The sequence below is a fragment of the Poecilia mexicana genome, unplaced genomic scaffold (assembly GCF_051168715.1).
Source record: "Poecilia mexicana isolate PSO_F unplaced genomic scaffold, ASM5116871v1 scaffold_18, whole genome shotgun sequence".
Classification (NCBI taxonomy): domain Eukaryota; kingdom Metazoa; phylum Chordata; class Actinopteri; order Cyprinodontiformes; family Poeciliidae; genus Poecilia; species Poecilia mexicana.
The window spans coordinates 7,940,009-7,963,809 of record NW_028263387.1 but is presented as its reverse complement, the minus strand read 5'-3'; the positions used below and the strand labels follow the sequence as shown (position 1 = coordinate 7,963,809).

The 23,801-nt window shown below is 39.3% G+C and overlaps 2 protein-coding genes across 2 annotated transcripts in view; both read left to right on the top strand.

Moving 5' to 3' along the window:
• Positions 1-1,022: 1,022 nt before the first annotated feature.
• On the top strand, positions 1,023-5,864 carry htr2cl1 (5-hydroxytryptamine (serotonin) receptor 2C, G protein-coupled-like 1). The gene is made up of 5 exons (XM_088016004.1): positions 1,023-1,034; positions 2,038-2,262; positions 2,361-2,508; positions 3,257-3,492; positions 5,251-5,864. The coding sequence occupies exons 1-5, from the start codon at positions 1,023-1,025 to the stop codon at positions 5,830-5,832; spliced, it is 1,203 nt and encodes a 400-aa protein (XP_087872130.1). The 3' UTR covers positions 5,833-5,864.
• An 11,001-nt stretch (positions 5,865-16,865) lies between these two features.
• Positions 16,866-23,801, top strand: part of LOC106927913 (actin-binding protein WASF3) — a 34,703-nt gene continuing 27,767 nt past the window's right edge. The window contains exon 1 of the mRNA XM_015003813.2: positions 16,866-17,226. The gene's annotated coding sequence lies outside the window, so the exon portion shown is untranslated. The remainder of the gene's footprint in view (positions 17,227-23,801) is intronic.

The window sequence follows — 23,801 nt, the reverse complement described above, 5'->3', positions numbered from 1 at the left end:
TGTAGCTCTCACCCTCAGGAGACTTTTTTTCCTTCTCACTGAGGTGTTCCTTTGTTTCTCAGATCAGCCAGATATTTTCAACCACACAAGAAACCCTTTCAAATCAGACCAGGCACATTAGTCAGTGTTATTATCAGAGGTCCAAAAGCCCACTGGGGCTTCAAAGGCTTGTTCTTACTGCAGTCTTTTATCAGCGCTGTCCCCCAGCAGCAAAAATGCACCTTCACGAACATCCATTAAACTCTGATACATTATAAAAACGCTAACAGCTTGTTGATTTATTACAGGTGCGGCTCTCATTACCTGCTTAATGTGTTATTCTGCCGTATGTTATGATTATTTACTTTCATTTCCAGAAATATAGAGACTTCACAGCCTAATGGGTAGAACAACAAATATGTTTGGGTTGTTATTAGAGGAGATGATATTGTGTTTTCTCCTCATTTTTTGTGGTCGTTACTTGGTTATTATGACACAAATAGGTGTTTTTAACTTTAATATGTTGTGGAAGCCATTTTTGTTTCATTTATTTTATATGATGAGCTAAAACTTATGAGCATGTTTCCATATTACTAGCATGTAAGCTTTGCTAATAGGCTAATTTGGTCATATTTAGCTCTCAGAAAATGTTACAACTACAGCAGCATTACACATACCAGAGCATTTTTATTTCAATAATGCTGCTTTACACACTTTTATCTTATTAAATATCTCAACAGTAAATTGTCGCCTTTTTTGTACGCGAACAGAAAAAAAAAATCTGCAAAACTTTGGGTTGTTGCTTTTTCATTGCTGTACTCTGGTTTATGTGCGTTCATAACCATGGTGCATTTAATTAATATATTCACCATAACCCTGAACTCATCCATTGCTTTTTCAGACTTGGATTCTTTTTTTTTTTTTCGAACGATATCTCATTATGTGACTGGCGCTCTGCACGGTGACGGTGTGCCTTTCTTGCACAGTCCAAACATATGATTTTAAGGTTACGTTGTCACTTTAAATTCCCCCAGCAACACTCCATGGACGAACAGGTTTAGACAGTGGATGGATGATCAGTTGACCTCTGGTCTTTAAAATGCTCCAGTGCCAACCTAAAACTTTATGCATGCATTAGACAGTACTGAAGGAATACAGCTTAGACATTCGACATGAAAAACACAATATTTATCTGTTTAAAGCTTTGACTAGGATTGACATTCCCTCCATCCGCCTTTGAATGCTAAATCGTCTGATTTTGGACCAGCAGTGTCGTTTTGGCAGCAGCAGGCAGCCAGAAATTTGACTTTCAAATCTCTGCGTACCACTTCAGCATTCCCCACTTGTCTGTAATTTTTCACAGTTTGGTTACTTATCAGTGTTGGAAAGCCTCCATCGTATGATTGCACTGTTGTCAGTACAGATCACTTGGTTCAGAACAGACTCCACAATAGCCGAGTTTGATCCCTGGCCTTTGAATGAAGTGTGCCTCACTACATGGTGTCGTACTTACAGCAACAGATGTTTTCATGGTGCTGCTCCTTTTACCAAGAATGAATTTGTTTTTGTGTTTGTTTGCTTGTTTTTTGTGCAAAAGCACAAAATCTTACCAAGTATTTTTGGTTTAGTTCGTAGTTTAAATATCTTAGTACACTTGAAATGGGATAAAACTAACTTACAAGTAACTTTTAAGTACAGCTTGTTTGGTGAAAAAGTACTAACTAGAGATGAAATAATCTGCCCATGTTATGAATTAAAATGTCTTTGGCAGATTACTTCAACATTAAGTAATTATTTAGTTAAAATTAAAACTAACTTTTCATCAAGTTAGTTTTATCTTAAGAGTGTTGAGATATTTACACTAGAAACTAGACCAAAAATACTTGGTAAGATTTTATGTAAAAAATATATAGTATAAAAATGTATAAATAGTCTTGGAAACAACATATTGAAGCACATATATGGTCAAATTAGTAGCCTATACATGATTGATCTGGAAAAAGACCAAATAAATAGACTTTAAAATTTGCTTTGACAAGAAGTGGCGTCTGACTAAAGACGAAACTAGTGTGTAGCAATAAAATCTTAAACATACTCTTCCTGCTCTGTTTCTCTCCAGGCGTGTCGATGCCCATCCCGGTGATCGGTCTCCACAACGAGGACAAGGTTTTTGTCAACGGCAGCTGCGTTCTCAACGAGGAGCGCTTCATGCTGATTGGTTCTTTTGTGGCCTTCTTCATCCCGCTGGTCATCATGGTGGTGACTTACTGCCTCACCATACAGGTAACTGGTTCAGGAGCCGACGCGTCGTGCCTGTAGTCCTTCACACCCAGGTTCCTGTGCTCCGCTGTCTCCTCATCGTCCTGTCTGATCCTCCGTAGGTGCTCCAGAGGCAGGCCACGGTCTTCCTGTATGAAGCAAAGTCTTCTTCCCAGCAGCCTTTGAGCGCACCAGCAATCACACTGCAGCCTCCACCGAGCCCCTTCCACCTTCCACAAATCAACACTCTTTCCCCTCCAAACTCACAAGGTAACCACTGATCACGACACAAAGTCTGGACATAGATCACTGCTTGTTATTGGTCTCTTAAAGGGGCAGTGTTGTGTATTTTCCAGGCACATGGTGGCATTTTATATCACAATCAAGTAGCTGCGTTACAGACCACCAGGATGGACCGAGCTCCGCCTTCGCAAAGCTCCTCCTCCAAGCTGCAGTTTCCAATTTTCAAGCTTCCACCACACAGAGAAGCCTCCATGACTTCCCCCACTCAACTCCTTCAGACTAGTCAGCAGCAATTAGCAAACAGCTGGTGGAACTGCTCATCTGCTGAGCTCGTTTACGAGCTACTGCTCTCTGAACCGCTGGTAAAAATGTTAAAGGGCTAATAGAGGAGCCATGTTGTAAAGACCACCTGAAAGAGCAGGAGTTTTTAAAGAGACATAGGCCCAATTTCAAGGTGTCAAATTATGAAGTCATATTTGATATACACAGCATTTTTATATAAGCTGAGTGTCTCGTAGTTACGTGATTGTGCTATAAAATGGCACCACAAGTCTGGAAAATGTTTAATACTGCCCCTTTAAATTAGCTCTACTTTCTTAAAATATAAATGAAATATTGACTTTTGACGTAAAGGGAAAAAAAACACGTTTTATATGTTTAAAATAAAACTTATATCTTTCCCGTAATTCATTTCTGTATTGAATGCATAGTTTCCCCCTTTTTCCCCTCAAGCCCCACAGTTCCTTGTATTTTCTGTGTTTTTCTCCTGGGACAGAACTGAAGCCGCCGCCCCTCCAGGCCAGACGGAACACGCTGAGCTGCCTGAAGGGCCCGGAGCCCAGCATTCTGCTCAGCGCCTCCGCCTCGGACAGCCTCAGCATCATTCCCAGCTCTGAGGCCGCGTCGCAGCTCAGCTCTCCGGCCGCCGGGCCGGGCCGGAACGATGCCTCGGGTTGCCATGGGAGACGAGGGATGATGCAGGCCATAAAGAACGAGAGGCGGGCCTCCAAGGTGAGAAGGGAAGCTGCAGCTAGAAGTGAGGATTGGCAGGACAATAAACACGAATGAATACTTATCTATTTTTTCCTTGTTTTGTATGATAGATTATTAAGGCCAGGCTAAATAAAAATATATTACGGGAATAAAGTCATACAAGAATAATAAAGTTATGAGAATAAAGTTGTAAAATTCTGAGAAATTACTTTATTTTCATAATACTATGACAATATGGCATAATATTATGCCATATTGTTCTTTATATCTGGACTATTCTGATAATTGTATTGTTTTTTATACGTAGTATTGTACCCACAAACTGGTAAATAATATCCAGAGACTCTTGATTGGGTTTTTCTTTTGCCCCAAGAACTACGATTTTTATCGTTTAAATGACCCAAATAGAGAAACAAAACATGAGTGAAATAAGGAAGTGACAGGAGCAAATGCAGGATGTGAACAGACAGGGTGACGGAAGGATCCAGAAACAAAGAAAATCCAGGAGCTTAAATACTGGAGATTGTTGACACAGAAGACAGGTGGTGCAGCAGGGATAGAGGCAGCCAGGTAGACGGAGGGAAGATCAATAATGAAGATTAGGAGCTGAACAGATACAACCAACCAACACTGATCCGAGTGTCGCAAAAGCTTTTATCTCAAGAAAAACTGATCAAATTTCTTAAAAACCTGACAAGTTTTTGTTGTTGTCTTCGGTGATGTGGAAATGTCTGCTGCAGTGAGACAAGCTAAAGAAAAACTCCAGCTACAACGAACCCTGAGCTTCTGCAGTCACAAACCCTTTCGTCCGCCGCAGCCGCCTCTGTCACCGAAAATCTGTGTCATTCTGTAAAACCAGGATGGGTGAATTTTTCTGACGCGGACGTTTCCCTAACAGCGGATTTAGAAATATTTCTTCCAGAATATTCAGTGCAGTTCACGTCGCATGCTATCAAATCCTGTCAGGCACTTTGAGTAACGTCAGAAAGCTTGGAGTGCTGCCAGAGTCGAGTAGAGCGGTGACTGAATTCAAATTCCTCTTTAATGACAAAGAGGCAAAAAGCTCATACACCTACAGCCAACTAGGCATAACATTATGACCGCCGCGGTCACAAAGTTCTTCATAAGTAGGGTAAATCCAACATAGCAATTTAGAATAGAGGAAACAAACCGCAGTAAAATCAAGTGTAACTCAAAGCTTCTTGGAACGAGAAGGTCTTTAGCTGCTTTTTAAATCCTGCTTAATCCGCTTTAATTGAACTTTAGTTCGTTTGTCTAGGAAGTCCAGTTTGTTTGGGAGATGTGAATGTGCAGGCGAACTCTGGTCTGCCTTCAAACCTCGCTTTCGGTTCAGTTAAAGTGAAGTCTGGCGCGGTGCGAATGCGGTCAGAGACCGCTCGAAAACCTACCACTGGGGGTAGGAGGATGATGGCGCGTCATGTTTTTTAATGACTTATTGCATGAACATACTTAATTCACGTGCAATTTTAGTTGTGTTTTTGAAACACAGCAGATGCAAAACTGTGGTTTTTTTTTTTTAAATCAACATTAGTAGATTCACAAAGTTTTGTGCTCATTTGTAATGGAAACGTAGCCGTAGAAAGCTAACAGTAGGCAGACCATCACTGTTTGTGCCATGCTGACTCAAGTTCACTGCTGAAACAGCCAGCAACAGGCATGTGTTTGATGAACCGCGGTGTGTGTGTGGATCGCCAGCCTGGAGGAACATTAAAACCACATTTTGTCTTTTTACCAAAATACTAACTTCTCCCCTCACTTTTGCTTCAGGTCCTGGGAATTGTCTTTTTCCTCTTCCTTGTCATGTGGTGTCCGTTCTTCATCACCAATGTCACCTTTGTCCTGTGCCACGACTCTTGCAACGAGTCGCTGCTCCACGATCTCCTGAACGTCTTCGTCTGGGTGGGTTACATCTCCTCCGGGGTCAACCCTCTGGTTTACACCCTCTTCAACAAGACCTACAGGAAAGCCTTCTCCAACTACATCAGGTGCCAGTACAAAGCCGGGGCTAACGCGGCGGGACAGGGTGGCAAAACCCTCCTCACGCCCCAGCAGTGCCCGTCGCACGCTGTCACCCCTCTGTTGATGGGCGGCCACGACAAAGCAGGGGTGGACCGCAACAGTAACTGTCGCAACGGCAGCAGGGGAGACAACGGGAGGCTGACGGTGGACCCGGAGGACACGACAGACGACGGGACGCAAATCGGATTAGTGTCGCAGAGCCTGTCGGAGTGCCACAACGCCGGCACGCTTTCGGAAACGGAGCCAGAAACGGAGATTGAGCAGGAGCTGTCGCTCATCAGCTACCCTCCCCCCAGAGAACACACGAGCAGCGTGTGACTGCATATGCTCGCCCCCCTTTGCTCCGACTCCAACCTCCTCACCCGGGGACTGTTACGAGGAAGTGCACCAGCTCTATCCAGACGTCACGGAAGCAGAGGGCGGAAAGGCGTCGAAGAGAAAAATAACCCTCAACATTCCAAACACGTTTGTCGTCGGCTTCGCCAAAACGTTCGGTCTCATACCAGGAAGCTCAGGTTTTCACCTGTGGGGTTGACGTGTTCATCAACCAAACCTTGTGTTGCATTTCATGGAGACTGAGGTATCGAGCGAGGCAAGGGACAAAGTGAAGTGGGACTCGCTGTTAACCTGGTATGAAGTCAGGCGGCCCCTCCTGGAGTCCCACTGATGCGGGTTACAGAGCCAAGCGGGCCCCCCACGGAGTCCAACTGTGACTTGGAGCCCTTGCAGAGAGCGAAGACACGGTCTGAGCAAACTCAACCAAATACACATCTGAAACAGTCAAGCTTGACTGGCTGAACCTTTTCACACTGCTCAGCTGACAGAGTCTGCAGAAGAGACTCTTCATAACGGCTGCAGTGAAAGTTTTCCCAGAGAGGACAGAGACGAAGGAATGTACAATCACCTCTAGGCTCCAGTGGACTCACAGTGCCATCTAGTGGTCATGGAAATATCCTCGGTTGACCAAAGTAGATAAAAGAGCTAAAAGTAAAAGGGGGGGGGAAATAAAAAAAAGGCAGAGTCCTTTCACCTTTACTGCTTCTGTCGTCAAATACAACCACCTTGGAGACTCACAGCTTCCAAAATATTTTTACTGAAATCCACCAATAAAGTTTAAACTAAAAGGGCGAGGGGGGAGGGGGGGAATGTTTTTGATAGAGTGCACAACTATTTTACAGATTGTCTTTAATAGGAACAAAGCATATGAATTTTTTTACACTAGCCATTCGAAATAGTCATGGTTTTTATCAACTAGTCTTAAATGTGGAGGTTTATGAGCCCATGTTGCCATCCCTTCCTTTGTTTTCTCCTCTAGAAGAAAAGCATGGCAGTCCGCAACCTTACTTAGTGTTCAGCTGTAGTACAAGCAAGAGCTGAAAAAAGAACATTTTCTGTCTGCTTACACCATGAAACGGATCTATTTGTACCTGATCAGCCTCTTCATCTCTGTTAGGATGTGGGTCACTGAAAAACAACAAAATACAGAGACGATATTCAAATCAACATCAAAAACCTGATACAGTACCTTTCAAAAGTATTCAACCTCTTGAACTGTTTTAGGTATTTTATTCTTTACAAGCAAAAAGTTCAGTGTATTTAAAGGGGCAGTATTATGTATTTTCCAGGCATAAAGTGCTATTCTGTTGCACAAATAAGTGATATAAAAATACTATATATATTTAATATAACTTTAAAGAAATTTAACTTTGTAATTTAACACCTTGAAATTGGACTTCCGTCTCTTTGAGAACCTTCTGCTCTTTCTGAAGCTTCGCCTTCAGGAAGTCATCACAACATGGCTCCTCTGTTAACCCTTTAACAACGTTTTTACCAGAGTTGATCTGAAAAGTAGCTCCTATCATGAGCTCAGCTGATGCGCAGTTTCTCCAGGTGTTTGCTAATTGCTCCTGGCTAGTCTGAAGGAGCTGATTGGTGGAGTCACAGAGAAGGTGTGATTTGTGAGGCGCAAGCTCTGAAACTTTGAAACTGCAGCTTGGAGGAGGAGCTGCATCTCGAAGGCGGGGCTAGCTCCACCCAGGCGTTTTGCACAGCTGAATGGTTGCCATGGAGATTAAAAGATTTCTCAAACTATTTTAAGGGAAAAGTAGTTCTGAACACTATTGAATCAGGCTGACTCAGTTTATTCACACACCTTTATTTAATCTTTCTAAAGCAGCATGATATTTTTCCTCCAGTTCAAACAAACAAGTCGAACTGTTGAAACAAACTTTAAGGTGTATGAATACTTTTGGATGGCTCTGTATCTACATTCTCTGGTTCTCATTACTTCCAAGCATAAATTTAGCCTGTTTTGTAGTCTTCTCTAAAGGACAAATGAAAAGAGCTTCTGTGTTATTTACTTCTATGAGAAGCAGGGATTTCAGTCAAAGCTCAGCCGTTCATCAGCTCTATCTTTTTTTTTTTTTTCCTCATCTGAACTTTCTAAGCTGCTGTTCCGTCATGCTGCGGGCCAAAGCGTAGCAGAGTTCGGACGCTGAGAGCCAATGAATTAAAACAGGAACACTGACGCGTTTTGCATATTTATCAGCTGTAGTTGAAAATGAATAATTTAAAAGGAGATAATCAGATGATCAAAGCGCTCTCCGGCTGCACGTTCCCTCTGATGACGGCTTTTCAAATGGAAATGCCCGGCAGAACTGCAGCTTTGACAGGAAACCCGGTGATCTAATTCAGACCATCAGAGCAGAGAGAGCAAATATATTTCGAATTTCAAAAATAGGGTGAGAACCTAGCCGCGCTTTGATCAACCACTGACTCTGCAACTTGCTATAGTCCTGTCATTCAGAAACAATCCCCCCCCAAACCCAACGCTAGCATCTCTTTCAGTTTTCAACCAGACGTGGAAACTTTTTGCCTGCATAATTACTTTTTAAACTTTAACTTTCTAAGTCTTTGAATCAAACTCAGGCACTTTGAGTTTCAGTCAACTGAGGTGCCAGAGTGAAGAAGTTGGAAGATTGATGATTATCGAAAAAGTAGCTTAACTACAAAAACAAGAACTTAAACTCTCGTGAGTCAAGATTCCAATGAAACTCAAAAGTTTGAGCAGAAAATCGGATTTCTAAGACAGCAGAAAGTAACGTAGAATCTGACTTATGGTTTTAGTCGGGCAAATGAAGTTTCAGTTTCTGAAAAATGTTTTGTTTTTTTAATTTGAACAAAACAAAAAGTATTCTCAGATTGTACAACAGTGTTTAGGGCCATCGTAGATACAAACAAAGCAGTAAGAAATTTCTACCAAAAAATGTTGAGATTAAGCTCTGAAATTTTCTAGAAAAAAACTTGGAGATATCTGAGTTTGAAAAGTCAAAAATGCTATCTGGAAAAACAAATTGAGGTTGAGCTCAGAAATTTTGTATAGACAACTTGGAAAAAATCTGCTTTTCAAAAAAAAATTTTTTTTAAATGTCCAAACCTGGAAAATGTGCAGTTTTTGAAACTCAGAAATTTGCATGTTTTCTTTTTTTTTTTCTAAACAAAAAAAAAATTATCTCAAAATTTCTGAGTTTTTTGGTGGAAATTTACTCCTTTTTTTTTTTTTATCAAAATGAGAGTCACGAACGATGTTCGTGGGGTTGAAAGGTCGGACTCCCGCAGTCACACCTCTTATCTCTGAGGCCAAATAGCCAATAACCAGTTGGCTTCACCAGTGGTGTTGGTTGATTCTGTCCATCCAACAATATTCTTTAATCTGAGAGCGACTGCTGGTCTAGATCTTCATTGGTAAGACGCAAAAACGTCAGAAAAACAAGAAGAGAGGCTCCAATCTGCAATTATAAAATAAAAAATGTCTGAAGTTCTTTCCTCCTTGGAGTTCTTTGGATGTTTCTATTAAGTATCGGTCAACTCCTTTTTTACATCTCAAGGGTAGATAATGGAACATTTTTAAAATATCAAATTTATGAATATAATCAAGTCTTTGCGCAAAATTTTAACCCTCTGTGGATTAAAAAACACACAATAATTTCAAACTTTTACACTCAAATTATGTTTTCCAAAGTAGCTTAGATGATATTTTTTTGTTCACCACATCGTCACCTTTGGGTAAAGAATAGTTTTAACCCTTAAGAATCCAGCCATAAGTAGTTCTGAACAGAACTGCCTGTGGCTTTTTCATAAAGAGAAGAAATAGAGGGGTTTTTATTACCCTTATAGCAATTTTCCCAGTAGTATAGTAAAGCAATGTCCAATTTGCTAAACTGCTCTGTGGGTTGCTAAAAAAAGGCAAATTAAAACTCCATTCAGACCTTTCATAGACTCCTAACGACCTTCAGCCGGCTCTGAAGTGATGAACTGTTTTAACAGAATAATGTCCTACAAAAACAACAAACTGCACAAAGCAAGGAAAGGGGGGACGGCTTCTGCAACAGGACAGAAATCCTTATTACACCTCAAGGAATGTGAACAGAAGGTTCCTCAGCCTATAAATGTGTAAAGTTTTCCTCTACACTCTCACCTGGGTCACTTTAGTCCCGCTAAAGACGCTCTCAGCGTAAATGGAGCCGGCTGTTCAATGAAACGTATCGGGTTTCACCGACAATTCTTTTGCAGCCGGGTTGGGAGTGTGACCCAGACATCCGTAGGTTTCTCTGAAGCCCCTAAAGCTTCTCAGAGGCTGAATATTAACAACTTGGAGCACTTTAAAAATTCAATTCGCCGTTTCTCTTTTCACTCCTCACTTTTAGTCAGTCAGAGTTTATGCCAGTAAGTTAGAACTCCGATCTAATAGGCGACTGTGTTTGAATTTGTACATTGAGGCTGAAAACAGAAGATTCTCCTTTCTCATCATGACTTTTTCCAATAGCTACAGACTTAAACAGTCTTTGCAACAATTTTCTCTCCAGTAGGAGAGGTTAAAACGAGCTAATGATTGTACCAAAGTTTGTAAGTATTTCCTCCATTACGGATTTATAGAACTAGTTTTAAAAGATAACCTGAGATGATACAAATTCAAATTTTTTTTTTTTTACCTAAGCCACCCTGGCTTGTATGTGTAATGGTGATTGCCCCCTAATTTTAGCAATCAGTTGTAAGGCCTTTGGTACCAAAAACTCCAGTCAAGTAACAATGAAAACAGAGTGTGGGTCAAAGGTCATTTCTCTACTAGTTCTGTATTCTACTGTCAGGACACACTCCTCTTAATGGTACCGGTTTTGTCTCGTTTTCACCAAACGACTCAGAGATCATCAGTTTATTTTCTAGTAACAGTGGGACAGGCCTTCGCGTTGTTTTTGGTCAGCAGTAGATTTTCATCTCTGAACCTTACCGTGGATGTCTCTTTGTTTTATGAACACAGCGGATAAGTTCTGCGGTGCTTCATTGCTCTGCGATCATTTAAGTCCTTTTGAATGAGTCGTTAGATGCGTTTCCATTGACCATAAAATGAACAAATTGGAATTACAAAAATGAGTTTGCCTAATGGAAACGTGCCAATTTAGAAAAAAAATAAAACAAATGGTTTTCAATTAAATGCTTTAGCGGTAGGATGAGGTAGTTTTTCAGCTGTATCAGAATTTGCATATTTTGTAAATTTACACAAATTGGAATTACCAAAGTAAATTTTCTTAACAGAAACACAACAGTTTTGAAAAAACTCACATTTTTGGATGAAATGTTTTTATTCCAGGATGAGGTAGTTTTTCAGTAATATCATAATTTCAGTATCTTGCAAAACTGCAATATAAACACTTTTTTCGTATCATAGAAGTCATGTGATCAACAACCGGATGTTACTACAGGAGACGACAGGAAGTGGTGGGAGGATGATGGTGCAACATGTTTTTTAATGGCATTGCGTGAACAAACTTATTCATGTGTGATTTTAATTGTGTTTCTTATTAAATTGAAACACCAAATTACTAAATTGTGTTTTTCTTTTTCACATTAGTGGATTATCGACTAAATGTAGCTCCCATTTGTTGTGGAGCCGCAGCTACTGATGGGGTCCTGGAGTAACTTTGGTGGGCTGACCAACCCTTGTTATCTGTAATAGCAGATAACAACCCTCCCTGATGGTTTCTGGAGTCCCAAAGCCTTAAAATGGCTTCGTAACAGTTTTCAGACTATTAGACCTTAACAGATATGTTTAGTTTTTAAGTCTTTTGGTCTTCATGCTGTCAGACAGGTTCTATGTAAATGATTTCTCATTTCTTCTGGGATGGTTACATTTTCACATCAGGATAGCCTTGATTGGACAGTTTCTCCCCTCATTAATGAAGCACTTTTTAAACATTTTCTTGTATTTAATCAATCAGGATCTCTTTGTCTGATACTAAACATTTTTTGGTGAGCTGAAAATCTGAAACATACGACAGAGTATTAGTGCTACACTAAGATAATATAGAGAATAAAGTCATAATATCTTTTATTTTTACTTAGTATGGCCCTATTACTCCATCACACAAACATGTAAATGAGGAACAAAAAAAAACTTTTCATTTAGCGTAAAATACTTTTTCACATCATTCTGGGTTTGAAGTGTTTCTAATCTCCTTGACCCGACCTTAGATACATTTCCTTCTAGTACCACTTTTTCCCCTCTAAAAAAATAATACATCATGATTAGAGTTTCAAATAGAGGAGGGGAAATAGTGGTGAGAGAGCCACAGTTTAATAACTATGCGTCCAGTGTACCTGTGTGTACCTGCGACCCAAGCTGCTGCTGCTGCTGCTGCCTGAGATTGATTCTCTGGTTTGTATTGATTGTGTCCAGCCCTGCAAATTCAATCAAGGCCAGATATAAGAAAGCAATCACTGTGAAGACATATGTGGAAAGTTATAAAGTAATAATTTGATCTGGGTCTGGTGTGTACAGGGGTAGCTTCAGTTATTTGTTGAGTGTCCCTCTGCTTTTTTTTTTTTCTGTAGCCATTGAATTTTATATTTCCAACAAAGCTGCATAAGAATAAATGTTTTGACAATAAAGAAATAATCTGTTATTTATTTTTGTCCCCCGAGCACTGATTACTTACTGAAGTCCACAGCTACTGGAGGTCAACATTCAAATGACAGGAGGCAGTTAGCTAGCTAGCTTAGCATCTGTTAAGGTAAACAGGTGGGGGAAAAAATATCTTTATGACAAAACCTTTGATTAAAAACATTGTATACAATTCTGTTTCTGTATGCCAGCATTTACTTAGAAAATAATTAAGATAAGCTAATTATTTTTGTCAACCTGTTTCTAGATATCATTCAAAATTTTTAACTGAAAGTAATCATGTGATATCTTATTAAACCATTATCAGTTTTTATGTGTTGTACAGAGTCAGTAAAAGAAGCTCTGGATCAGCTAAACAGCTGACTCCACACATTAACTTAAGCTAACATAGCATAACCTCCTTTTGATATAACTATGCAATAGCTAACTGCATTGTTTGGTTTTTGTTTATTTTAGTTTTGTTAATGTAATGAAATCTTGCAACTTTATCAAAGCAGGAGTTCTTCTAATTAGACTGGTTCTTTATTTTCTTCCTTTTACAAAGTTTACGCTAAGCTAACATCACTGAGAGCTAACTGCATCAATTAGCTTTGCTCAAACTTTCTGGTTGAAAGCTACTAGCTTCTCGTTGAAGCCGTTTGGTGTTTTGAGATGCTGTACAGAAATTAACCTTAATGAACATGATAATGGTGCAGCACATTTATGATGTAATGTTCAACGAGTTAAGGACACTTGTAAATTGAGAAAACCAATATATTGACTATTGAAGCCCATCTTTGATTGATTTTATAGAAATATTTGTATTGTCAACCAATAACTGGGTCATTAGTCTTTTGCTGTTCTTTTGTAGGTCAGAAGCAGAAAGGTTTGGAAATCTTTAGAGCATCAATGCTGTAAAATTAACGATGGTGAAACAGTTTTACTGTAAAATCAGGCTACAACTTTTGGTAGCCTGAAACACAGGCAAGTTTGTTTAATACCTGTTTTATTCAAAAGTGACTTTAAACTTCATAAACAAGCTTCTTCAGTACTCTTCTTCTCACTGGTTATGACTCTGTCTTTGCAAAGGATTTTATTGAAAAAGTTTGACGAAGAAAGTTGCAAGATCTGGGTCTCAGTCTTCAAGTATCCTGTAGGTTCTGGATGTCCCAACACAGCTGAATTAACGGATGAATTGGCTTCTCAGTGTGTCCAGTTCTGCACATAAACTATTCAGTTGGTAAACCAGGGAAACATCTGAAATATGCAGGGCACCAGCTCTTAAGGACCAGTGTTGACTGCCCCTCCGCCAGAGTGCTATGTTAACTTTAATTGGATTATTTTTTCCAATCACTAGAGTAGCTTGTTTTGATACAACCACAATGAAATTAACATGTTAGAAGACAAAATTTATTCAACTTAGATACGACATAAGAGCGGCACTTGGCGCAGACCGACGTAAGAAGCTCTTTACATGATTGCAAGCATAAAGTGGTGTGGAGAGTTGGCAGGATGATAAATCAGAAAAGCCACGGTGGTTTCCTGAAAAACACACTTCATCCAATTTTTAAGGGGCCTCAGGCTGATTACTGATAAATGAAGGTGCTGCAGGCAAGACTTCAAGCTACAGCAGTATCTGTAGTAACCGACGCTCTGCTAAAAACGTCAGCATTGCATTTTTTATGCCATTCAAACTTCAAGAGGCAAGTAGTGATCTCGCAAGACTGACATACACAAAGAGTTGAATTGAGGTTAGCCGCTTGCAAAGCGTGTAATTGCTACAATGAGCCACAAGGTGGCGACAAAGCTGCGCACATGACAATGAACGTCTCAACAAATTGAATTTAAAAAGATAAAAAGAAGGAAATACATGACTGTCATTTTTTCTGATTTTGACAAAGGATAAAACTAAAATAAACTATACAGCTCACATTTTAGTTTTCTCTATTATTATTATCTTAGAAATATTAATTCAGTCTCATTTCAAAGAGCTAAGATTATTTTTAAGCTAGTTAGGTTTTGATTTATTGCCCTTTTTTCCTAGCAACGACCAAAATAATGACTTGAGACAGTTGGCCTTATTGACAATGTCTTTTTACTTACTACTTATTAATAAAGAAATATATTGTTATTACTACAATCAAGGATTATTAATAAATATAGTTTATCATTTTAAAACTATACCTCCAGCTTTAGCAGTTCCGCTGTAAATAATGGCAGACTTATTCCAAATGCTGAAGTGAAAATTAACTGAGCCTAGAGAAAGCTGACGGTGGCCATGATGGATCACTTTCCTTTAGCTTTAAGAGAACCTGTTCTTTAATTCATGTTGGCTTCATGTGGAGAATAACAATAAGATTTTTTTAATAATAAACACCTTTTTGTGTGTGGAATCTGATTTCAGTGTGATCATTTGCAGTGCCCGTGCGTTTACAGCTAAAAGGCTCATCTACCTCTGATGTATGGTCGACGAGAAGATGCTCTTTTAGGGCTGGGATGGATCAGCACCACGGGCAGTGACAGAGAACGCGTTAGGCAGCGCCATTAAAATCAGCACCACGGCCAGGGACGGAGATCTGTTTGAAACGTAATGCAGCAGCACCACCCAGTGGTAAAGGTGGGGAATAGCAGCAGAATATGTAATATTTCATTATCTTGCAGCACAGTACAACTTAATCGTTGACTTGAAAAGCCAGAGGCGACTCATTTATCTCACAATGTGATTAATATGATGAGAAAAATGTACTGTATGAGTGAATTGAAGGAAATGACTAAAAACACAATGGTTAGCTTTGACAACTGTAAATATGGAAGTGTTTATTGCACTTTTACTGGGCTTGGGAAATAATTAATATTTACGTATTTCATACTGTTTAAAGTCCTCTAGGTCTTCAGTTTTTACTGGGTTTTTTTTCGTGGTGGAAAGTCAAGCTGCAGTGTTTTCACAACAAATGGCGTAACGACCCGACTAAAGCTTTTCGATTTTGGGTAGCACGAGCTTTTAATTGGATTAGGATTAGCAGCACGCTAACTCAAATACAAAATGCAACATGTAGAGTCATTTTTTTCAGTTGCAACTAGACCCTGGCGGAATAATACCTGTAAAACCAGCTTCTGTGGTTTATTAAGTCGAAATAAACGTGTAGAAAGAAAGAAAACGTGTTTAGGCCCAGTGACGGAGGATTTCTTCTCATCCTTTCCTCGACGTAGACAGACAGACTCGACTGTCATCGAAAAGATTCGGATAGGTTCGGGTACGCATGCGTCCTTCGGCTGGTTTGCTGCGGCTCTGTTTGAGCCTGACAGCTGTGTCAAGCTAGCAAAAACAGCAACGTCTCCTGTCCAGAGCTACACAAAGTAAGACAAATGTAATGTTCTTCGTTGACCAGTTTACTATTGACGATTTACAGACATGGTTTGCAGCATATTTTCCGAACGAAAGACGCAACGTTTACGTAAAAATATAGATTACACTCTAGGAGCTTGAATGTATCATAAAGCTACCCGCCTTCAGTCAGATATACCTTCAAATCTAGGATGTAAATATTGACACATATTTGTTGTGTTAATAAAATAATATACTATTTGATTATTTTACCCATCTGCTATTATAGCCAACTGCGAGCTACATATAAAACCTAAATGGACTATAAATTATTCATACCTGTAGAAATGACATTTTTCTACTTTCCAAACTAATTGTGAAGTGAAAGATTTTTTTAAATAATTAAACAATTTTGTTTTAAAAGATTAAGCATGACTTTTATTAGGTGATGAAATTAAATAATTAAAAAAACGTAAACATAACACAGTCCGTCCATAATATGTTCAAAAAGGATAGAATGAAGCTCATCTTTGTTTTCTACCCCTAAAATTAATAGACTATCTGGTTTCAACTGGCTTTACAAATAGAAATATGAAGAGAGCAACTCCTTTACTCTTATAACATTAAATAAAATGGTTGTTTGCGCCATTAAAGTCTCTCACTCCGAATTTATTATTGATACGTCACTTCTTAAAACTGTTGATTGCACTGGCTTTTATCAAGGGATATCAGAGTTAACAAAATAAATACATAATTTAAAGTATAAAGAGGACTGGATTCAAATGCATGCTACGCATTACAAATAATAATAATAATAATAATAATAATAATAATAATAATAATAATAATAATAATAATAAACAATCTGAAAACGTTCCTTCCACTTCAGAATTTATTCACTTCCAACCCAGTGACATTATTTTTAAACAATGATTAAAATAATTGATGCTTGTAGCAATACAGACAAAAAAAGTGGAAAAAGTCAATAAGCACTTTTTTTATGCAATACTGTTTGTTGCATACTATTTATTTACAATACTAACTATATTTGTTGGCATTACCTTTCACAGGTAGGATTAAAGAAAATAATAATAAATCGAGTAAGCTTCTTTTATTTTTGAAGTTCCCACCGGATGTGGACTTCTTGCTTCGCGCTCTCCTACTTGATACCCGTCGGGTCGACAGACGCTGCCTTGGAAACGACATAAATCCAGTGCGTGCAGCTGGGTTTCGAGCTGGGACCTACATTTCCTCACTTCAAAGGCTTCCGCCCCTCTTCTGTCCTCCTCCACCTCTTCTCCATCCCTTCCTCCATCCATCCATCTCTTCCTCCATCTATCAGCCAGCATGGGGGATCTGAAATGAAGCGCGGCGCAGCGGAGGAGGCACGGCGAGGAGCTTCGAAATAACCGAGAGCGACAGAGGAGGTGACGGGAGGTGCCGCAGCCAGGTAAATGTGAGCGGATTTCCAATCAGCTTCGCATGACACGGCCGTGGCGTGGAGCCGTGTCCATGCGGGGGCACGTAGCCACGGTGGAGACTGAGGGGGAGGTTGGGAGAAAGGAGGATGATGCATTTGTTTTTGTTATTGTTGCACGCAAAAAAAATAAAATAAAAATAAAAAGACAATACGTGCGTACACACAGCGCTTCAAACGTGATCAAATAAATGCGCGCGGATTTATCTGTATGTGTATGTTTTAATGAATTAACGCAAGACAGGCGCTCCTTTTGCACCATTCACACCATTTTCTCCTCCCCTGTGTGGCGGCGCGCTGGTCAGGTCTCTCTCTCTCTCTCTCTCTCTCTCTCTCTCTCTCTCTCTCTCTCTCTCTCTCTCTGCTTGCCTGCAACAAAATGTCACCAGTTGGGAGGATTTTTCTTGCAGGATTTGGCAGAAAACACGCTTCAGGCTTCCAAAGAGAGAGGCAGATAGAGGGAAGGAATGGAGTATAAAGAAGAGGAGGTGTGCGGAGGATTATGTCTGTAACGGGGATCCAGTGGATCTGCTCAAAAGTAGCTGCTGAAACAGAAGAGAATGGCACCAGATCTATGCTAAGTGTTGACATAGGGTGTGCTTTAAAATGGACGGCATAGAGATGTTGTTTTCAGTCTAAAAAAACATTATTATGATGATGATGATTATTATTATTATTATTGCTTTTTGATGTTACAGCCTTTGTTGCTTTAAACATGCCTTCATGTTTAAAGTCCTCCTTGGTCTAAGCAGTCTGTGATGTTTGGGTGGTGTTCGGTAATTTGAGGGATGTAACAAAAGAAATCTTTAATTAGCCTTTAGCATATTAAATAGGTCAACAAAGGGATTGGTGCTGATGGGCAGTAAAAGATGAGCTGCAGAGATTGTGGACCATTAATATTATTCTCCAGAGCAGTTTAGCATACGGCGATGCATTCATTTTTCATTCAATTACTTAATTTCATGCATGATCCACATAAAAACTAAAAACCACAAGAACACAGGCTTAAAGGGGCAGTATTGTGTATTTTTCAAATATGACTTAATTTAACGCCTTAAAATTGAGACTGTTTCTTTAAGAAGCTCCTGCTCTTTCTGAAACTCCGCCTTCAGGAAGTCATCTTCTATTAACCCTTTAATGTTTTTACCAGCGTTGCATTGAGAAGTGGCTCGTATAATGAGCTCAGCCGATGCTCAGTTCCACCAGATGTTTGCTAATTGCTGCTGGCTAGTCTTAAGGAGATGAGTGAGGGAGTCGCAAGGGGGGTTGTTCTGTGAAGCAGAAGCTTGGAAACTCCAGCTCAGAGGAGGAGCTGCGTCTTGAAGGTGGAGCTCGGTCCACCCAGGCGGTTTGCACAGCTGAATGGTTGCCATGGGAGATTAAAGGACTTCTTAAACATGCATACATGATATATTGATAGTCATTAAAGTTTGCTTTGGTTTGAAAGCTTCAATTTGACTTTTACAGGCATTTCCTGTCATTGCAAACAAATAGCTCAATCCTTGTCCCCTCAGATAGTAAAACTGTCCCCCAGACATTTAGTTTATTCACATTAGCAGATGGAAAGTTGATTTTGATGATGAGAAACTGGATTCATTATTGTGGACTTTGATGCTGCTGCTCTAGTGGCTTATAGTTCATGACGCTCTTAAGCTTTGGCGGATTGTTCCTGGTCATTTGAGGGTGACTGGTTTGATCTGAACCGACCATGTTTACGTGTGCCGTCATATTCATCCCAGGCGGGAAAATGAACGCTTCAAATGAAATAAAGGTCCAAATTTTTACTTTAAAACATGTCAGAATAAGAGACGAATGACCAGACCTGATATATATTTTATGGCGATTTGTAAACGGTCGTCCTCATCATAGCTGCTCTCCATTCGGAATCCACTTCAGGGGGTTCTTTCATGTCTGAACTCGGATTAGATAATAGGCTTTTTTTAAATGCTTATTTGTGAAGCTGCTGTACAACAGAGTCGTATTCATGAGAGGCTGTGCTCACAGAAGCTTGTGCTGATTTATTACATAAGCCAATGATAGAGGAAGAAGGGCCAAGAAACCTCAACTCGCTCACACATGGTTACTTAACTTCAATGAGTGAAAACGAAATATGGAGGGAGGCCTTGGCTGGTTGAATAAAAGGAAATCTTCTGGAATTTTGCAGCATTTTGTATGCTCCATGTGAAAAAATGTCAAGAAAATATTTGGTGGTTAGACCACCAATATGTTGGTGGTCAGATCGTTTATCATTTATTGTGATAAATTTCGTATAAGACTGATTTGTCGTTGTCGCGGTAAATTCCAGTTAATGATGTTTAAAACCTCCTAAAAGTGTCCGTATTGTTGGAACTATTTTTTTTGCTATTCCACTGTTTGTTCAGTTAATGTGTGACAGTAAAATATCAATAGATTAGAAAATGTGATTAAATGCAGTCACTGTGTGGATTTTAGTGACACAAATCACACGTTATGTGCCTGGTGTCCTAAGGAAGCGTATTGCTTTATTATTTAAGAGCTTTTATTTGTGTTTGTGGGACTATAATTCCTGCGACACTCAGTCACAGCCATGCAGTTTCTTAAAAATATAATAAATAGTTAACGTCACCTTTATCGTTATTGTAATACTACCACAAAATATCGTGATAGTACTTTAAGTTCATGTTGCCCACTGCTAGTTTAGAGTAAATATTATGCATGACAATACTGCTTTAAGGGGCAAATCCACCAAACACTCGTTCATGGTTTGAAAAATCCTCCATCATGTTGTTGCATGTAGATCTGCTTTTTTGGCTTCACTGTCATGATAAAAGGTTTGCTAATGATTAGATACACCAGTGTTTATTAACCCTGGTCCTCACCGCCCTCCTGCTCCGCATGTTTTAGATGTTCCTCTATTCCAAAACAGCTGATTCAAATGATTGCATGACAATCAGGTACTGCAGAAGCCTGTTAATCACCCAGAGATACAATTCAGGTGTTTGGCAGAAGGGAAACACCTAAAACATGCAGGACAGGGGGGCGGTGAGGACCAAGGTTGAGAAACACTGAGATACACAGTAATTAGTCGTGAAGAGTTTTATTAGCTTTACTTCATGGCAAAATAAAATACAATTTCCACCAGTGCAGAGCTTGTTCAACAGTTGGTTTTCTGCCTGTGACTACAGTCACTTAAACTAAAAAACATTTTATCCTGTGAAAAATACTTGTGTGCTGTGTGATTTATGAGTAGAGCTGCAAAATATTAAAAGCTGACAATGATTGGAAGTGGAAAGATAGTACTAAGTATTCCTGCAAATGGTCCAGCATCTCATGCTGCAGGTGCAGAGTAAAATGATGTTCCTTCACGACGACATGGATGAAAATAGGTGTGGCTGTTATGACCAAAACGTAGTAGTTTGACTCTATTTAAGTTAAACTTTGGCACCACATTAGGGGAATTTACTTAGGGTTTTGTAGTAATGTCATTAAACTTAAATAATAATCAAATAGTTTGAGTCAATATAAACTGTACTATTTATGGGGTTGCTTCTCATCCAGAGGAGTTGGGTTACAATTTTATCTGAGGACATTGTTGTGAAATAAGAGGGATTTCAAAATGTCCTCCAAGAGCAATACTTTCTAACTACTGAGGGGCAATTTGGTGAGGTTATTAGAATGATTTTTTTTTTTTACCCAAATGGTGACTAGGAAGCTTAACCTCACTGAGAGCAGGTGGCCTGTCCTCCAAGAGCTGGAAAATAAATGACAAACTGTCATCAGCTTAGAACCAGAAGTGGAGTTTCAGCTCATCGGAGAAAATTATTTTAGTTATAGAGGAAATGGTCGGCCATGTTGGTACAGTTAGTTCACAAAGGTTTAAGGAAAATAGAAATAGTTACTGCAAAAGGACAATGACTATTTTAGTAATCAATTCTTTGATTGATGATTAATTGATTAATCGGATAAAAAAAATTCAGCATTCTGCAAATTTTTTATTTTATCACTTGAGCATTTTTATACAATATAAGAAATATTATAAAAATGCAACAAACAAGTAATTAAATTCTTTTTTTTAAAAATAAGAAAAAAACATTTTATTTCCTGAAATGCAACTATACAGCATTCCTCTAGTGTAAACTTGATTATTTGTAGCAAAGGATAACACATTGAAGGGCTAATCTGTTGATTATTTTTATGATTAACTTACTAATAATTGGATAGCGAAAGGTGCTTAATACGACTTTTTTTTTTTTACAGTTTGAATGTTAATAGATTATTAACTATTAACTTAGGTCACGATTATTTCACTAATTGATTAATCATTGCTAATTGTGATTAATCACAATTTATCAGATTAATCGTTTCATCTCTAGACAATTCAGTTATTTTCCTCATGCTTTAAAGAAGATAAATGAAAAATAAGCTACTTCTTGCTTGCTTTTTAGTTTCTCCTAACAAATGAATCATTTAGTCAACAGTTGTTTTTTTTTTGTTGAGGTTGGATTTTTAGTACACATAACATTGTAGGTTTTGTCAGGATCTGGACACATTTTTTTAAAGCATTTATCTATAAACCCTTTTTCCCCCCCTTACATCTGTGAGACTGTAGCTTCACTCTGCCTTCACCTGTCGTCCTGACCCAAAATCCATCTGGTCCTTCTGGGGTCGTTCACAGTGCAACAATCACAGATACACGTGTGTGTGTGTGTGTGTGTGTGTGTGTGTGTGTGTGTGTGTGTGTGTGTGTGTGTGTGTGTGTGTGTGTGTGTGTGTGTGCGTGTGTGTGTGTGTATGTGTGTGTGTGGACTTTGACCCAGCCACATAAGGACACTCATCGTCCTGCTCGTACCCTGGTCTGCCGCCTTCGCTGTTTCTGGCTGCTCTCTGATGTCATGAAAAATTTGTAGTTTTCTGTCTGGCTTTTCTTCCTCCCCGACTGACGCAATCTGCCTTAGTCAGCGGTTTCCAGGCTCGTTTATTTACAGCACGGAGATCGATGCTTCTCTGCGTGGAAATGGCGGCCGTTGCTCGGCGTTTTGGTGTTCATGCTCAGGTGTCGCTGGTGGTTTTATTGGTGAAGCCAACGATCCTTCTTTGATCCTAAGTACTACTCTGTGGCCGCCTGCCTATGATAATATATCAAAGAAGAACGCAATAATTGCTGATCTGAGCACATTTAATAGGTAATATTGTTATTGCTCCATCAGTTGAGCTTGTATTTTGTTTCCCCCCACTGAGGTCAGAAGTCATGGTGAGCTTTCACGGTTCAGTGCTTTATCTGAGATACCTGCAAAATTTTATAAATTGTTAGACAAAAGAGTGAAGGTAAAGCCTGATATTAGAGGAAGTCAGAGATTGTTTCCAGTGATGGAGAGTTTAAGTATAAGGTTTTTTCATTGAAGTGAATCCCCAGTATTCACGGGAGCTAGGGAGTTAGCTAAACTCTACAAATACTTGAGACGCTTCTCTAAAAACACTCAGTTTCTTATCTTAAAAGTTCAAATATCAACTATACCTTACTACAGTGGTGTGAAAAACAGCTAGCGCCTTCCCTGATGTTCTAATTTGTGGCATGTTTGTCACAATTCAGTGAACATCAAGCCAATGTAAATATTAGCAAAATAGCAGTTAAGTTAGGTTTTAACAGGAGGGGAATCACTTTTTCACATAGGGCCATGTAAGTTTGGATTTTTATTTTCTCCCTCAGTAATAAACACCTTCATTTAAAAACTGAATTTTGTATTTACTTGTGTTGTTTTTGACTAATATTTCAGTTGATTTGATGTTCTTACACACTAGTGTGGCAAACAGGCAAACAAAAGCTATGAAATCAGGAACATTTCACATTGTTACATGTATTAGTCCACACAGTGGAAACCGCCTTAGCACTAGCAGAAGCTAATCCCTGCAGTGTTCGTTCTCTCTGCTTTTGAGAATTCAGCCAATCAGCGGCAAGGAAAGCAAATGGCGGCCCTAGATTGGCTGCTTTGCGAACGCCAACCAATAGCATGTCAAGCAGTGTTGCATGTAGTGCTTAATGTTTTAGCAAATACTGTATGGAAAAATCTGCGTCTAGGCAAATTTTCCGATAATTTTAAGTTATGTTCCACAGAAAAATGTTTGCCAGTCTATAACTACTTCCAAAAGAAAAGAGGCATATTCTGTCCAGCAGGACTTAATGTTTGGTTGTAGCAGTAAAAGTGTGGCCTGAGAGCTGTCTTTTCTTGAAGACTGAGGTTTCATTTGCAAAACCCGAGTCTGCCAAAGAGGATAGATGTGACCATAAAGACATTACATGTCCTGAAGTTGTTACGTTTTCTGTCAGTAGGCTCATGCTGCTCAGCATGCACCAGAGACAAGCAGAAAAACGTTTCAGCATCGAATGAAAGCTTTCTGGAGATTTAGTCTAACACTCTGCTGCCGAACAGAGGACTTTAATTTCGCTCAAGTTTCTTCTCTTCCTGTGACCTCAGTAGCAAATTCATCTGCAGCTGGATGTGAGTTAGGCAAAAGGAACAGATTCAAACTGTGACGGTGGAGGGTTTTTACAACACTACAATCTGAAGTCA

Bases quoted from the DNA above. Each gene is read 5' to 3' on its own strand.
- htr2cl1 (XM_088016004.1), top strand. The intron at 2,509-3,256 runs GTAACCACTGAT...CTCCTGGGACAG, and splicing joins TTCCCCTCCAAACTCACAAG to AACTGAAGCCGCCGCCCCTC. The intron at 3,493-5,250 runs GTGAGAAGGGAA...CTTCTCCCCTCA, and splicing joins ACGAGAGGCGGGCCTCCAAG to CTTTTGCTTCAGGTCCTGGG.